Below are 18,488 nucleotides of genomic sequence, written 5' to 3'. Positions count from 1 at the left end.
TGAGGACTTAACTGGTTCCTGTCTTTGACTTCACTCTAAAGATCTGAGGAAGAGAAAGTACAGATGGAGGAAGGTCAGTTCTTTACAATACATCCTGTTTCAGCGACAGCACAGAGCAGAGGAAGAACAAAATATACTGCAGCATGTGAATGGACTTACTGTAGCAACTTTCTTTGAGGGCTCAATGTAAATATCTCATGTCCTGGTAGCAGGGATCAGAGTATATGTCAAGGAGCTGCTCATCTTTATTCAGAATCCTTCAGGATGTTAAAAGTATTCAAGTATGTAACCACTTAACTGTTACTGACTGCAAAGAAAGCCATACATTTTTCTAAGGTAGACACTAATAAGACTAACACCAGCAGCTCTGGTATCACATTAACTCACTTTCTTTCCTGTTTCTCTGCAGGTGAAGTGTCCTGACTGGCTGGGTGTTGAAGGGAAGTGTTCATCTGCAGAATTAGTTCAAAATGAACCAGTTTTCTCATCATGTGGTCACTAAGGCTGTATTCAGACCAGAAAAGTCCTTTGGTCCACTTGTTTGGTCCGGACCAAAAGCGGACTTTATTTTTTCGTTTGTTGTGGTTCGTATTCAGATTGTACTTTTTGCAAGTGGACTATATTCTGTAAACACATCCACGTGTGTGTGACGATCGGTGCTCTCATTGGACAGCACTGACAAAGGGCGGCACACAGAATACAGACCCGGAAATGGAGGTAAACACAGAAGTCCTACATGCCGGTCTCCTGGACTGTGTGTTTGTGCTCTTATTAGAGCTGCAAATTTATTTTCAGATTCAAGAGCAGCTCCTTCAAAGCAGACTGAACAACATCGTTTCAAATTTTGGAACAGCAAAGACGAATGATCGCAGCGAGGAGGCGCTATGCTCTGCGTGTCCTGACCCACAACATGCGAGCAACAGCGTGGCTAAACAGAAGACGGAGGATCAGGTATGAACCAAAGACGATAAGGTTACGGTGGCTTTATTGGCCCAAAAGGCGCATGTATCTTGTAGTTACTTTGGATGGACCTTGGTTTGTATTCAGACCTGCACCAGAGAACCACAAATTGCACCAGAGTTTGTTTGGAAGCGGACCGAGACTACCTCAAAAAGTGGGTCTCGGTCCGGTTGTTTTGTCTGCACCAGGGTTCATTTGATTCTATTCACACCTGCATGAAAAGTCCGCACCAGTGTGGGAAACGAACCCTGGTCTGTTTAAAGTGGACCAAACAGTCCAGGTCTGAATACCACCTAAGTGACAGCTGCCTCTGAATCTCTTCTTGTAAATCTTGTGACTCAGTTTAATTTGAACTGTAAGGTTTTTTGTTAAATTCCTTTGCTTGACTGAATGACAGTTTGATTTCATATTACTATTGTCATTCTGTTGCTTTCAGTTCGAGAAAACCAATAAGTAAATGTGTTGGTTTGATTTTTTTTTTTTTGAAGGATAGTTTCTTTTCTTAGTTTAGTTCTTGGCTTTAAGGGCTGGCCAAACACCGGCCATCTGTACCGTGTTCCAACATGATTCAACCCTAAAGTCCAGTTTGTTTGGCCAGTGTGACCACTTCATACTGTTCTCAGGCACAGTACACTTTCTTGACTTTGGTACGCTTCATTCACAACACAAGCACACGTACACAACAAGAACAAGACATATAATCCGTGATGTATAATAGTGACTACCGCTCCTCTGTAGACAATTATTCAAACAATGTCGGGGTACTTAGAGGGCTGTGTCTGAAAAAAGTGTTTTCAACAGAAACTAAAAAGTAACTAAAGTAATCAACATGTTCTCTGTGATCTCCACTGTGCTGACTCTGATGAGACTGAGACTGCACTCTGTGTAAACAGACACCTCATGATGACACAGGTGGGTCATGCATGTATGGTATTACAATGTGATGATGCATGTACAAGAGGCAATCATGTTTAGTCTGGTTCTTATTAGAGTAGCATGACCACGCGACCAGTGGGAGGACAGCACTGCAGGGGGCCAATCATGTTTGAGTACAGCACAATAAGAATAGCCAGTGTTCGCGCAACCTAAGTCTTGTACTTTTGCACTCTTTTGTACTTTAATAGATAGTTTTAATTCATGAGAATTGAGCACAGCAGGGATGGAACAGCCTATGCTTTTACATTACACTTCAACTCACTGAGACAAGGGTTAGGAAAATGTGGGCATGCTTTAAAAGGCCATCGTCAGTCCTGAGCAGAGTTGATGTGTAAACGCCTGTTGATTTGAGTGTTTGGCTGCATGCAATAATCGTTTCCACAGTCACAGTGACTAATCAGGGCCAGTAATTGCTCCAATGAGAGAAAACAGGGTCCAGTTGGGCCACTGCCCAGAGGGGATTGTTGGTCTTCATCAGTGGCTGTTTCTAACCTCTGACCCCAGCTCCTAATTACCAATTATCATGCAGCCTTTTCTGCATATTGACACAAGGCAATGCTATCAGCTCAGAATGCCTATTAAAGAGGCAGAAAACAAACAAACAACATCAACAACAAAATCCCAAGTCCACTGTCTGCTCCAGAAGACATCTTTTAATGCAAACGTACACAAATCTTTTGATGTGGCCCGGCGTGCTGGTTGAGGGCAGCTGTGGAGGGAGTTGCCTTGGTTTTGTAGCCCTCCCTTGTCACAACAATATCTTTTTTTCCACAGAGCTGCTGACATGATTCATGAGCCAGAGGACTTGATGTGGTGTTGGTGCGCTGGCCAGATGAAATCCCCTCAGTCCACTAATGTAGGTTTCTGTGTTGGGCTGTGCTTTACAAGTTACTGTAGCTAAGGAGCCATTTCACACTGCTGAGCTAGAAATAGGTCTTACTGTAGCTAAATCAACCCCGTCCAGCCCTCCCCAACCCCTGTCACTGGAGACGCAGTACACACATAATTCTACACACAAGTTCAATAAACACATACACGCAATCCTTCTCTGGGCTTTTTCTTTCTTTTTCTCTCTCCCTCCTTCTTCCTTCCCTTCACAGCTACCTTTGGTTACTCTTCCTCTATCCTTCACCCTCCCTCCTTCTCCCAACTACCTCTCTTTCCCTCGCTCCTTCTCCTTCATTAAAATGGACTTCCTAAAGCCTCCATTCATCTTGCTGACAGCTCCACTATCGATCGGGCCAGAGAAAGGGGATGCAGTTCCAGAGCTTTAAATGGCTCTCTGGCCAGCGTGGATGAAGGCTGGACTGAGGCCGGAGGGGAGGAGGAGGAGGAGGAGAAGGAGGAGGAGGAGAGAGTGCTGGGTAAGGCCAGGGGGTCTGCCCCGAGTCTGGACTCTGATACATTTTTGGTCTTCAGTGAAGAAAACCAAGGTTCCCCTGATGGCTGGGATCAGAATTCACATGAAAGGAGCTCACCAACTCTGTAATGAGGATTAGTCTGATGAGATCAGATAATTAATTAATCTCACAGGTTGGGGCCCGCACATTAGCCAGTCTCTTTGGGCCACTTGCGGGCTCTCCAGAAAGTGCAAACTATAATGGGACCGTTCAGAACAGTGGGAAAAAACACAGGTGGGAGTGTCTCAGTTAGCTGCACTGACATGCAATTCATTTCAATCAAAGCCCTGCGAACCAACGTTCCGCTGGCTGACGCCTTTAATCGGGCTCCATCCCTTATCGTCGGCTATTATCTGGGGAAGATGAGTTGGCACATTCAGTCTCCATTCCTCTCGCTGTGTGACATCAAACCCTCCGCCAAGATTAATGATCGGACGTTTGATTTTCTTAATGATTAAAATCTCTATTGCGTATACTCTGTGTCCTGCGGTGCAGTGGAAACCCCAAAGGAGGCCGTTTGATTCCCTCCTCCCTCTGATGAGCTCTATCTCTGTGTCTGTTGGTTGTCATCTATAATCATATTGTGCACCGCAGTGGCGTATCAGAGAGTGAAGAAGTCTTCTGTGACCATGTCACTGTTTATTTGTAATCTAATCTCTCCCTCTGTATCGCCCTTGATTGGTGCGTCAGGGGAGAAAAAAGACAGACAAGGTGTAATATTTGAGAGAAATAACCTAACATCCTGACTGTGAGCACTTCAATTTTACACAACACACAGCGGTGTTTGGATTAAGGTCCTGTTAGAGCAGCATTAGCAGCAGCCTCTCTGATGCTACAGCATTGACACTTTAATCAGTAAATGTAGGAGTCCACTGTGCAGTCAATTTGAAAAAACAAGCTTCTGATAGCAAAGAATCCTCCAGCTGAGGGTTGTCTGCGATTTCTGTAAGCTGCTCTCTGATATAACACGACAACATGGTCAGGGATTCTTTAACATGAGAAAAAGATAAGACAAACAGGTCTAGAAAGCAGAAAAATTAGAGGGTGGGAAAAAGAGGTGCGGCGAAGAGGTGAACTGGAAGAAAAGTAAAGAAAGGAAGTGGAGGTGATGTGGAAGGGCGGAGGAAAGGAGAAATGGAGCATGGGGCACTGAGGAGGGAGAGAGGGCGGAGGCAGAGAGCAGTAGTCGATATAACGGCAGTCATTCATCTCTCTGACAGCCTTCCAAATGCTCCACTGGGGGAGACACAGAGCTGCGTCACCCCGAATGCACCAAATGCACAGCATACACACACGTTAGCATACATGTGAATACACACGCAGAGGCAAATTCATGTTTATGAACACACAGAGCTGCATGTTCTGGGTCAGCAGCATGTTGCAGGGCATGGTAAGTCAATGCATACACCATTACACTGCAACCTGTACAAGCACAAATCATAGCCACAGGCATCAGACGCTCACACATGCTTTGGCTTGCACATGCACACACACACATAAAATAAAATCTGCTGATTTGTTAAAATGATGTTTGGGTGCAATGAAATTGAGAGCAATAAATCTGAAGGACACTTCAAAGGACGCTTTAATGTGGAAAACTCGCTCCAATTTTACACAGAAATATCAACTTCTTTACTGAAGCTTGTTTTTAATATTTCTCACTGACATGTGGCAAGACAAACATGCCCATGAACAGAACATGACACATTAACATGACACTGGAATATGGCAACAGAGATGTGTGCTTCCATTAATATACACTCACAAACAAACACACACACACACACACACGCAAATCCTTGTTTCCCAGCCCTGGTCATGGCCCATTGGCTGAAGCCTGCCGTCCATCTCTCATGATTCATGGCTAAGCGAGCGGCTGTAGAGCAGTTCTGAACCACTGGGCCGAGGAGGGCCTGTGTGTCATTAAGGCACAGCGGGCTGGACGTGCTGTTAGAGCTGCAGCAGCATGGCTCTGCCTCCGTCCAGCACAACAGGCGGGGAGGATGCAGGTACTGTATGTGCTAGCACTGCTCAGAGTGGTTTAACTGGCAGGGTGAGATCAACAGTTGAGTGCACTCCAAGACTAACCTGCTCTATGAAGTGTGCACGCTAAGAAAGAGAAAGAGGTGTTTCCTTTTATTCAGTCAGACACCTGGCTCTGCCTTAACCCTGCTTTTCAGCTAAATTAGCCCCTCTAATCATCCCCAAATCCTTCTTCTCAATCAGCAAAGCTGTAGAGGCTAAAGAGAAGAGACATGAGCCCCAAGATCCCCCAACTGCCATCTTCTATTAGCAAAGGCCCAAATAAAGCACACGTCTATACCCTAATGACTCCCTAATGATCCCCTCCTCTGCTGGAGTGCTGACAAACACTGACAAACCCTGACCCTGACATGAGGAACACCCACACTTGGCCCTCTTCCTCACCCCATGTCAGGAGGCTCCTCTCTCAGTCCTCAGCCTCATTACACCAGCCCCGGTCCAGAAATATCCATACGGCCCGAAAAACTCGCAGCAAGACAAACACACATGATGAAATTGTCCGTGTCACTCTCACTCAGAGCGAGGGGCAAAGTTTGAGTAAATTCCTCTCAGCAGATGGAGCGAGAGGGAAAGAGAGCGTAGACAAACAAAGGGAGAGCTCAAGAAATGGAAAGGGGTCAGGAGAGAGATGAAAAAAATATTGTTTGTATCTCTTTCACTGTTCCCTGATCTTGATTTCCATTTCAACATTGGGTTAGGGGAGTAAATGAAGGAGACTCTTTCTACATCACACAAGACATAATTACAGAGCGCACCATCGCCAGCCCACTTCAGTTTCTCCCGAATACTCACACCCCAAATTAGGGGTTAACTCCCTAAAGTTAAACCTACTATTTAAGTCTGAAACGTCAGAGACAAACAGACAGGGAGTTTGGAGGGGGAAGACCTAGTTAAGCAGCTTTTTTCTCCAATGACAGAGAGGGCCTTTGTTAGAGATGGTTACTGGCAGGCCTTAGATAACACCAGGTGTGGAAACTGGGACAAAACTAAAGTTGGAAACGACACACAAAGCTAAAAAGACTGCGGAGCATGTTTGTGTTCAATCTGCAGTTTATATGACAGCTGAAAGTCTGCTAAAGATATTTCCAAAAGGCAGCAGGAGAAAAACACTAACTTCACACTAGCCTATGACCTCACTGGTTTGGATCGCAGCTCGCAGTCCCAGTCGTGGATGACAGAGCACTCTGTCTTTGAGCCTTTCCTCAGCTTGGCCCTCTTTTCTGTTTTGTTTTCTTCTTTTACAATCCTCCGTCTTTACAGAGGAGTATCACAGTCAGATGATTTATCGGTGTCACAGACTCTGCTGGTCAGCAGCTGCGATGACCTTTTTTTGCTGTGTTGTGCCAAAAAGAACCTAGCGTGTTTTTTCCTCTGGTTACTACGAGATGAAAAGAGATCCTATGCACAGCTCCTAACAGGACCCAGGTACTCCACCGCCTCTGGATTTATGAAGGACACTCATCTGGATCTCTGCTTTTTGTCTCTCTCTGATCTTTCATCATACAGAGGCCACTGTTCAGGCCCCTGTGGCAGAGATGAAGAGACAGAGTATTGTGATAGACCAAAGCTCTGAGTTACATCAGCACTTTGTATTAGTGACGGTTTACAAGTGCAAGACAAACTGTGTGATATTGTCACCTTTGGAGGATTAGGTGACAATGTCATAAATGACAAAGTGCATCAAATTGTCAAAGCTTTGCCTGTTATTTCATGTCATGCTTGTATTTGCTGTACTCACAAAGGGAAAAATTGCAGCTACAGACTAACATAAGGCTGAGTGAAGGGGGAGCAGGCAGAGTCTAAAGGCCTTTCTTTACATCACAAAGTATATTAAGCCTCTATTCCTAATAGTAAGACACAATGAAAAATATCCATGCAATTATAAAGGTAACTAAATATGTCAAAACATCTCCTTTGTTATTACTTACTTATAAATCATATCAAATGATCAATTATATAATATTCATTAAATCAAATCATGTTTTCAATTTCTTTAATGAAATTTAAGAGACACAAGTAATGAGCCTTGTTTATGTTTCCCACCTGCTATGCAGTTTGATATTCTGTGAAGAAGAAGAAGAAGAAGAAGAAGAAGAAGAAGAAAGAAAGAAAGAAAGAAAGAAAGAAAGAAAGAAAGAAAGAAAGAAAGGAAGAAATCCTTTTTCCACTCTGGTGTTGAATCATGCTACACAAACACAGGCTGCGTTTCACATGCATTAACAGGACTCTATATGGACACGTCTTGATAGCAAGATGTCAGAGGGTGAGGGCTGCACACAGACGTGCACACAGGGATGTTGGAGGTTTGATGTCTTGCACCCTAGCAAGCCTTTGGTTCCTAAGCTATGTCACAACAAACTGAGTTACTGCTGCCCACAAAGTATTGTCACAATATAGTTAAATTGCAACAGAATAACTAAAAGAACATCAACGTACATTGATAAAAGTCTTCACATATTCACTGTTTGTAACAGGTTTGTGCTAATTAGTTAAAGTTAAGTTGTGCTAATGTCTAATCAATAACAAGAAAGCGCGAGGGAATTAATCTGAGTTATTCACAGTAGTGAGGACTTTAACACATGGAGGTGGTGAAGATGACAAACATGAGGACAGTGAGGAAAATGAAGAGGAAAATGAAGCAGAGGACAGTCTAATCTGCATCTAGTGTGTACATTAGCATTATAAGCTGCGAGTTAGCTATTTCTGTCTCATTCTGTTTGCCTCAGGCTGGCATTAGCTACAGCTATCAAAGAGCTGCTAGCTGGCAGCAGTTGTTTATTGTTCTTCTTCATTGAAACAGAAGTGAAATTTGTTCGACAAAAAATTAAACAACCAGAGCAGTAAGTGATTTCTGCTCACAGCTGAATTATTTTAAAAATCCACAGATCCTTTCAGGACAGAAAATGTATTTTTTTTTCAAAACTTTTATAAACTTTGTTTTCTGGTTTTGGTATACAGCTTTTCTAATGGGGATGACTTGCAACTGAAGTTAAATGTAATGTCAGTTTTGGTTTGTCAGAAATAAATTATGCACATTCTTCAACATGAGAAAACAGTACGAGTATATCAGATATATATGTCAAACTGAAAAGCTGGTGTTTTATCGCTAACTGCTTGTGCTGCACTTGTCTCTTTATAGGGATAAAAAGATAAAAAAAAATCAGAGCTACAATAAAAAGCATTTCCCATATTAGGTGGTGATCCAACTCAAGAAACAACAGAGCGTGCAGCATACAGGCTTCAGATGGTTATGCACATACACACACACACAAACTGTAACAAGTTCACACTCAGACATGTTGCCATCTTTTTTACATGTGATCAAAACCTGGAGCTCGACAGAATCAAAACCCACATCCCACGTAATATCAAAGCCACATGGTCCACCGCGTCCCCTTATCACATCAAACATCTCACTGCATGTGATTTATCTCAAGTCTCGAGGAACTTCTCAGTAACTGCAATAAACTGGAATTAAAGCTCTTTAAATCCACATGCAGCTCATATTCCTCTATCACTGAGGATGGGAATCAGTGCCACATATTCAAAATCTCTCTCCTCTCCACACTCCGAGACCGAACACTGGAAATCCAGTCCGAAACAACATCCTGTCCCCGGCCTCTAGGAAGTGACCTCAGCTTCAGAAAGGCCAGATAAAACGTCCACATCAGAAACAAAAACAACAGGCTGGCCGTAATGAGCGATCCACCAGGCCCCTGTGTGTTCTGAGAGTTCTGAGGGAGACCAGGTGGTGTGACACACATATGACTCTGATTAGGGGGCCTTCAGAGGAACAACAGGGGAAGGGGGGGGGCAAGCAGTGCTTTTTGCATACAGTGTGACGCAACTGTTAGCTGTGTTCAAGGCCTTTCAACCCATTAGTTGTCCTTTTGTGTATAAGCATGGGGGTGAAATCAGGAGGGCCTTTCCTAAGAAGCAACACGTGAGCGGCACAGGACTCTGGGTCTGAAAATATGGGTCACTGTGGCGTTCAGCAGCTGTATAGAGTTACCAAAGTGGTTTTAGGAGGCTCTATCTAAAGAAAACAGGATGCCAAATAGACGAAACACAAGCAATATTCCCCCTCATTTGAGAACACATGGGCAACATTTGGAAAATTCAGAAAACACACAACGCAGAAACATCAAAAACTGCCTCAGCTGACACAACACCTGTGGCTTCCAGAGTCTGTGACTCACTCAGAGCCTGAAGTAAGCTATCATTAAGTATCATTGACTGAAATGAAAATTATTTGCAGTGGAACATGTATTCCTTTGAAACAGTTTCTCTTGTTGCCTTTGATCCTGTCATTGTTTTTTTGTAAATAATTGTGTTTTGATAAGCTGCAGCACATTGCTGCTCAGAGAAACTATAACTGACACTTAACTTTAGCTAACAGAGCACTTACAAACACTATGCATGCTATACTGATATCCAAACACATGAGCTAACACAATCCGGTGTTATAAACTTATAATACATATTACGCTCACTCTTTACTTCATGCCAGGTTGAAAATATATATACTGTCTGGTGGACTTTTACTTCAACATATGATTGGCCTATTCCTAAATACCTGCTATATTTACATAATCATGTACAGAAAACTGCCTGTATTAGGGATGGAACGGTTCTCAAAATCCAGGGTTCGGATCTTGTCACAGATTTGTGGTCACGCTTTTCAGTTTGGTGTGCGTTGTTGTTATTGTTGTTGTTGTTTTAAGTTATTTTGGGGGGTTTATTTATGCCTTTAATCAGAGAGGAAAGGGCGGTGGATAGAGCAGAAACCCGGGCAAGAATAGGGAGTAACAAGGCCATAGGCTGGATTCAAAGCAAGGCCTCCTGCCCAAGGGCAAACCTCATGCAGCGCGACCTAGATGGCTACACCATGTGCACTTCCATTGTTTTTGTTTTTAACACCCCAAACTTCCATACACCCTAATAATCCACCACTAAAGCTGGGTGACATACTGCAAGTTTCAACATGCCAACTCCTCAGTAAGCAAAGTCACTACTGACGGTCCCAGAAGTCGCTAAAAGTCTCTAAATGATACCGCTGCCTAATTAAAGTCATAAGCCATTTGCTTGGAATAAACATATATAGAGTATGGGAGAGACAGAAACCAGGTTAAAAAAAAACACTGTAAATACATTAAGAACTATACATTTCTTCTGTCGATTTTTTTATGTGGAAATATCATCCCTCCTTCTTTATCCGGGCTTGAGCCAGACCAAAACACGCTTTCACGTCAGAGTCTCCAAACTCCAGATAAATCACCAGATTTGTTGGTCGTTTTTGGGAAAAAAGTCGCCAGGGGGTCTGAAAAGTCTTCAAATAGAGTGACAAAGTTGCTAAACTGGCAACACTCAGTAGTGGTTTTCTCCACCACTTTCTTACCGCGGTCATCAGAGCTCACACTGAATCCAAAGTGTTCCCATACATCAGAATTAGGGATGCACGATTTTGGGTTTTTGCCGATATCCAATATGCCGATATATCGAAACTCCTTTTGGCCGATACCGATACCAATAATCTCAAGTTTGTTTGTTTTTTCACTGTAAAGAAAGCTAAGTCTATCCTGTTCTGGAATTTATATGTTACTCTTATTGTGACAGTCTTATTTGTTTAAGAAACACACATAAAACAAGACAAAAAAACCATTTGATTTTACCATAAATAAGAAATGTATTATTTTTTCAAACTCAACACATTCAGTATTGAAATACAGAAAAATAATTTCTTTAGATCACATGAACTTTAAATGTACAATACATTTTTAAACATAGCCAAGTTGCATTTGATTATTTTAGAGCTATTGTAACAACCTGGTGACAGACACAGAGCTCTGCAGTGCAAATAAATGAAGTGCTACATTTTATTCAAGGAGCTTATTTTTCAGATGGAAAATAATAATCCTAACTGGATAGCACCTTATCGGCTGTGCATATCCGCAGAAATTTTCATATCTGCCGATACGGATAAACGTGTTTTTAAGCTTTTATCAGTCGATACTGATATTGTGCCGATAATATCGTGCATCCCTAATCAGAATGATACAATGCCACAGGCACATCTCCTAACTCTGACTTCTCCGCTCGCCATGCTCGACTCACACGCCTCTCTCCACAACTGTCCTGCTGTACTCCTTCACCTTGTGTCAAACTGAGTAGTAAAACGAAGAAAAAACCAACTACACGCGCACCCTGAGCTGAGTCAGGTAAACCAAACAGTTTGGATTGTTTTCCATAAACCACTCTGTCCCTGGCCTGTACAGGATTTTGGACATTACAGTGAGGACACTCCACCAGCCTGTACATTTTAAGTGGGCATAAAAATTCATGTGCCTGCACTAACAAGTTAAAACATCTCATCAGACATTCTGCCAGCCAATTACTGCTACAGCCAAGTGTATGTGGAGCAGTCCAGCCCTCAGAGCAGACACTAAGGACCTTGCATGTGTCCTCTGTGTTTCTCACTATCTCACTCTCTAACCTCACTGCATAGCAGAGGTTTTAGGAGCTGGTGTCTGTAGACTCATAATCATACTTCTGCTCTGCACACATCCTTAAACAGTGAGGCGTGGGAGATGTCAAATGGACCTCTGGCCTCATTTGTCACCCGTTAGCTTCATCCTGGTGCATTGTGCTGCGTTTGACCGGACCGTTTAAATGTCTCCTGATATCAGGGAACACAAATAAGCAGGGCTGGCGGCCTGGTGGGGAGGATAAGGAATGAAGGGGAAGCGGAGGCCATTCTTCTCCTTGTGTGACGGGGATTGTGTTAGAACAAGCACCTGTCACCTCCCAACAATGACCGCTGAGGGTTAGGGGAGAAGGAGACAGACGTAGGAGACAGAGTGAGGCCAGAATCAGGGCATCTAACAGCCAAGAAAAGTGGATCAGTCTAACTAATTTCCCTTTCCACTCCTTTATGATCTCCTGTCCCTCCCACTTGTCTTTACTATCTCTGCCCCATATTCAAACATCTCTATCTCTTTAAATAACATTCCAAAACAGGTGTACGTAATAAAGCCCAGGATTTACTGCAACACGGGCTGGATAAACATCTGCATAATATCTGCATTCCATGTTTTGCATTAATAACAAGGTGAACCAGCTGCTGAGGCCATCCTTCAACCGCCTTCCCTCCTCCCCCGTCACCTTCATCCGTTCTGCTTCCACACCAACTTGTCACCGGTGTTTTTAAATAGACAAAGAGCAGCAGCATCTCTGTGTCCTTCAGACTCCTCCTTCAGATACCCTCCAAACAGACAGACTAGAGAGGAACACTGGGCACAGCAAAATCCCACACCTACAGAGTGATAAGGACTCAGAGAAAAAAAACATCCAACCTTGATTCATTGTCCTCTACGATAATGGTTATCCTGCTCTATCGTTTTCTTAGAATGCGCCTCTTACCTCTCTGTCCTTCAGTTTCATGGCCAGAACCAGCTGGTTGCGGTGGTTGGTGAGCGCCTCTCGGTAGTTTCCCTTGGAGAAGAATGCCGAGCCCAGATTTCCATGAGCACGGCATTCCCCTGTTTGGTCACCTGGAGGGGAAAAACCAGAAGCAATGAGCCAACAAAGCATATTTACGGTACAGCCTATGAGATTACAAAGCAAGTGGTGTTTATTCCACATCATGCCATGGCCACTGCCGAACAGCGGTGTGATGAACCACATCAACGCTGCTTGACATGCCGCTGCAGCCTTAAAAGGGAAAGTGGCCATACGAGTTCTCCACAGTAGAATAGCTTCCCTGACAGCTGGTTCTGTTGATCTCGGTGCTCCAGAGGGTGAGAGGGGAAAGCCTTATTATTTCTGCCTGACAGAGAGGCCCCACAGACAGGGCCAAAGTAAAGTGTGAGTCTCTGTGTTGCACCTGAGAACCACAGCTCCTTATCTCCAGCTGCTCTGCCCAGTCATGTGTCAAACTGTGTGGGGGTGAGAAGACTGGAGCCAGTCTGTGCTACTCCCTGTTTTCACTTTTTTATCCTTATCTTACAATCTCAAGTTTTTTTTCCCCCTTACTGTCTTTCCCTCAAATCTTCTCTCCTCCTCCTATATTAACACCCACGCTGCATATCCATGTAAGTAATATCTATTTATAAGCACAGAAATGGGTCACTCGCTTCATTTTTTTCAGATTTGAATTATCTCACATTTTGGTGCAACATGCTAGACTAGAGGACAGGGTATAAAAGGCACAGTAACAAAAGCACAGACATGCTCATGCTGATAATGTTATCAAGCTGTTGATTACAAATCATAGAGTTCAAAATCTTACTTTTCTGATACCAATGCTGGCTTATAATTGGTTCAAAAGGGAATTAAAGCTTGGATCAACAAGAACTGCTCTTCAGTGTTTAGACAAATGTCAAATTTAACAATTCAGATCAAGTTATGGTTTAATAACAGAATGATTTTCAGTAAAAAAAATATGTCTGTTTTAGACTTTATATGAGCCACATTCACCTGCCTAGTCCAGAAAAATAGCTTATTTCAAGTGGTTCAAAGACAAAAATGAGGTCTGAATTGCTTGTATCAAGTAAGGGTAAGAAAAATGTGTTTCTATCAAGACATTATTCTAATCTTAACAAACACGTTTTTTCTTACCCCAGGTGGTCAGGTGAATGTGGCTTTTATAAAGTTCAAAAATACGCTTTATTTTACTAAGAATAAGACAACAACACTTGATAAGATTCCAGCTTTATGCAGGGTTCATCGGGAGGGAATTATTTGTTGATTTTCATGCTTGTACGAAGAGGACAGGACCCTGGATAGAGGAGGAAAGTGAGAGGAGAGTGAGGATTGACGCGCAGCCAAAGACAACAGGTCGGATCTGAACTCAGGCCACGCTCTTTGAGGACACAGCCTCTGTACATGGGACACACGATCCCTCCACTGAGCCAAACCACCATCTGTGTAAAAGGTTATTAACAACCCATGCTGTAGGTCAGAAAGGTCGCTAACTGATGAGAAGACATTTCTATGACCACCAGTTCTTAAAGTATGTGCAAATGCTGGGATTATTGGGTAATATTTCTTCATTGCAACATTTGGACAGCTCAACAAAAAACAAAGAGTTTGTAAGTTTGGATTCTGCACATTTCACTTGCAGACATGAAAGAGCGAGTGATTGACCGATATTCTGAATTTTGAGGCATATCGGCATCTGCCTTTTTTTTTAATCTGAAGGCTGGTAAGAAATCAATTCAAAATTGTGCTATTTCTTGGCTCTGATGCAGCCACATTTCTCAGTCTGCTGTCACTATTATGTCTCTATTACTGCGCAGTACTACACACAGAGCTATTTTTTTTCTAACTTTACCTACTGAAGAAAACTTTAGGAATCTATTATATCTATCTAAAGTGTTTAACTTTATAAGACATGCTGCTGAGCCTTAGAGCTGTTAGATTAACAAATGCTTAAAGGCATTTACATGAAGTTAAGCTTCAGAGTTTGTATTAGTCAAAATTTTAACATCAGAATTTTCACTTTCACTGTAAATGAATACTGGCTCCAAATATTGGTTATCTGCCTCCTTGACCACTTTTCACTGGTATCAGCCCCGAAAAGAACATATTGGTCTAACAAATCAAAAATCCAATCTGGGTTTTGACCACTGAGATGTAAGCCAGGATGGTCCACCAGACCTTACCTCAGCCAAGGGCTTCAGCAACTAGGACTTTTCTTCAATGTGTTTGATAGAAAACATTTTGAAGCTTTGTTCCTGTTCTGTTTCACTACAGACATGGCAGATAAGCTCACACGAAAGCATGAATCAACAGTTGCTGGTATTGATCTTAATTCACTGTGAGTTCTGTGCTATTCACCCTCGGCGTCATCATCACAAGCTTATTTGATTTGACTACATTTCATTTAGGACTCAGGATGCTGTTTTAGCTCAACTGGTAGTGCAGATGCCCCGCTTACAGAGGTAACAGTCCTCATCTCACCAGTTAAGAAACAACTCTCAGCAGTGGTTATAGTTTAATTTCCCATATTCTTCTTTCCTGCCTATTTCAAGCTGCTCACCTAAGGTCTTGGCCACCTCCAGGTCCTGCTGCATGTAGCCAGTGCTCTTCTCGGTGTTGCCCAGGGACCAGTGGGCGCTGCTGAGGGCCGAGAAGACGGAGCCGCGTAACTTGAGGCTGCACGTGCCGATCTTCAAAGCGGCTTCCAGCACCACAACAGAGGCCGTGTGGTGGCCCGCTGTCAGCAGCTCCTGGCCAATCACGGACACCACCACAAAGGGACTTTTGTCCAACTTCATCTTTTGCAGCTGCTGATAGGTGGGCTCCAGAGACTCTGCAGGAAGGAGACGAGAAAGACAGGGATTAGAAACAGACTAAAACGTGCCAAACGTTTTGATGGACAACTGTATCTGATAGTGACTGCAGTAAGTTTGTTACATTTTTAACAACTTTGATAAGAGTGACTGCTGTCTAAATCCAGACTCTGGTTTCTCCATTAGACAGTTGTATTTTGCCTGCCTGCGTGAACATAGCCCGTATCATGACAGAGTGACTGCTTCTAGTGATTATTTTGAGAAAAAGTTGACAAGTGAACCATTTTTGTGCTCCCTTTAGTGACTGGAATGAACAAAAATGAAACAAGTTAGGTCCATTGTGGACATATACGTTTGCAAACCACAGGCAAAATTATATTTTTGGCTTCTCTTTGTGTCAGCTGGTGTGCCTGTTCAATGAGCAGGTTTTGAGATGGACTTCACAGAGTGACGGAGAAACTAATACAGCCAGTGCACAACACTAGCAACAGCAGATGAATGCAGAGCAAAGGAGACGCGCAAGGTGACCTTTGAAGAGGCTGAAAACGCACACAATGACATAAATCAATGGTGGGGCCGCTCGGGATTTGGGATCCACATCCCCTCCAGATTACAAAGCCCCCTGGCAGACACCAACATCGAACAACAGGAAGGGGGGCCAAAGGAGGCAGGCACGCCCAAGAATGTGGGTCTGTGTTATCGATGTATGTGTGTGTGTGTGTGTGTGTGTGTGTGTGAGAGAGTACACTGCATTCATGTACAGGAGAGTGTCTGGGGAATGCTTCATTCTCAGGGCCCTGTATCTGCAAATATTATGAGCAGAGATGCTACTAATTAGGTCAAAGTGCTTAGCAGATGACTGCTCAGTGATACTGTGCTCTGTGTGGCTCCAAGTGCAGCGTGAACCTTCCAAATAAAACACAGCTCCCATAAACTGCTTCTTTCATTTGTTTAGACAAATATTTAGGCACAACAAGTACACAGTCGCAATATCTGAACAAACTCAATAGTTCATGAAAACACACAGGAGCTAGATCACTTACACACACACACACATTCACACAATATGAGATGCTTCCCTATAACAGCACTCAAAAGCATAACTGATGATGCTCTTTCAAGAGCATAGCTTCTGTTCCAGCACTTGGCAGAATGTCGTGCTTACAGAGACGCTGCGTGCATATAATATCCATTCATAGCTTGTAATTGCCTTCAGAGTGACACCGAGAGCTGAGTCATAAATCAAACAAAGAGAGGATCGTTTTTTAAAAAGGTGTCATGGCTGCCGCATTCATAAACAGGGAGTTATGACAACATCAGAGTGGGTTGTTTCACACCCATACAGACACACACACACACACACACACACAAACTCAAATGCTTAAGTGTTTTCTAAGCCTTGCATCCAGATATGAAGCAAGAATAACAACCTCTGCCTCACTGCGATGTACCCAGCTCACAAACAGTCATAACAAAGATTAATTTCACCCCCATCGGCCACACCTTAATATAATGAAGGTACATTTGTGAGCTGAAATACTTGCAGCAATGAACCATGGTGTTACCCTACACTTAATCACGCATGTTAACGTATGCTGTAGAAACATTAAAGACAAGGAAAAATATTACAGATGTCGTAAACAGCATGACCACATAAAATAAGCTCAGGCACTCCTACGCAATTAAAAAGACTAGAAATTACAAACTAGCATGGTCTCATGTCTTCACATGTGGTTAGATCTTAAAACATGTAACTAGTGCTCAATCATCAAAATAAAACTTTGGGAACATTTTGTACTTTTCAATTAAAAGCAAATTCTGATGACATTGAGGCATTTTTTTTTATCCATGGTATTTTGTCCCTTTCAACACACTATAGTCAAGTTACTGCAATGTCTTCCTGCTTCTTACTACGGCCATGATAGGAAATAATGACACCATGGGGCTTTGGAACTATGAGAGGACTCAGCGCACAAGTCAGTTTTAAGAAACATCTTTATTCAAATAAATTAGACAAAGGGAAAATACTATTTTAAAGTGAGTGAATCACTTCAGACTGGTTCGTTAAATAAAACCACAGATGTCAACTACAACTTGCCAAACATGCGATGACTAACTGCAGGCCAGTCAACACTAAGGACGTGCTTCTTCTGGATTCAAGGTTTCAGATCACAGTAGTGTTGTGATGCAGGATTTGCTTAACAGTGAAAACTTGCTTTATATCATTACTATGGACTCAAAACTGTTGTAAAATGCAAAACAATGAGATTTTAAAAAGACATGGGCAAAAACATGATTAATCATCATTGAATATTAAAATTCAAAAATTATCCGTTTCTCTAAAAAATGACTGGCTTGGCAATGTTTCTAATAGCGCTCCTTTCTTCATAAACTAAAACCAAAAAAGGTACTTTTCCCTACAAGCAAAGAGACATTCAAAGGACGTCCTTTGACAGTCATTTTTGGACATCTTCTTTTGGTCTCCTGGAGGTGCAGACTGATTCCAGACATCTTTTTTCAAAATCTAATAAATGTCCATTCATGATGTCCGTGGTACCTCTGTATAAGAGCAACCCACTCCACAAAGAGACATTCAAAATCTTTGTCCATGTCGGGCCTTGAACTAGCGTCCCTCCAGTAACAAAACCAGGTCCCTATCAACTGAGCTTTTTGTTGCTGCTGCTGTCACCAAGGCCATTTTAGGCACACTTAATGTTTTTATATTTTTCTAGTTTCTCTTCACAACTGTAGTCCAGTTTCAGAAGGTGGCACACTGTTCCAGTTCATTTTCCTAAAGCTTACTTGATTTTTAGCAACAGATGGTAACTGTAAATGCAAACAAAGACGTTACGCATTT

At 42.7% G+C, this 18,488-nt stretch overlaps 1 protein-coding gene across 3 annotated transcripts in view; it reads right to left on the bottom strand.

The window, feature by feature from the left end:
* Window positions 1-18,488, bottom strand: part of LOC141790211 (tetratricopeptide repeat protein 28-like) — a 211,785-nt gene that overhangs the window by 67,706 nt on the left and 125,591 nt on the right. For all 3 annotated transcript variants that reach the window (XM_074669915.1, XM_074669913.1, XM_074669916.1), the window contains 2 exons: window positions 15,379-15,651; window positions 12,759-12,889 (listed from right to left, as the gene is read on the bottom strand). In XM_074669915.1, coding sequence (XP_074526016.1) covers window positions 12,759-12,889; window positions 15,379-15,651 — 404 coding nt within the window. The remainder of the gene's footprint in view (window positions 1-12,758; window positions 12,890-15,378; window positions 15,652-18,488) is intronic.

The sequence above is a fragment of the Halichoeres trimaculatus genome, unplaced genomic scaffold (genome assembly GCF_033239565.1).
Source record: "Halichoeres trimaculatus isolate MK-OKI-2021-1 unplaced genomic scaffold, fHalTri1.1 fHalTri1_scaffold_5, whole genome shotgun sequence".
Classification (NCBI taxonomy): Eukaryota; Metazoa; Chordata; class Actinopteri; order Labriformes; family Labridae; genus Halichoeres; species Halichoeres trimaculatus.
The sequence above is the reverse complement of the archived record's forward strand: the minus strand, read 5'-3'. Positions and strand labels throughout refer to the sequence as shown.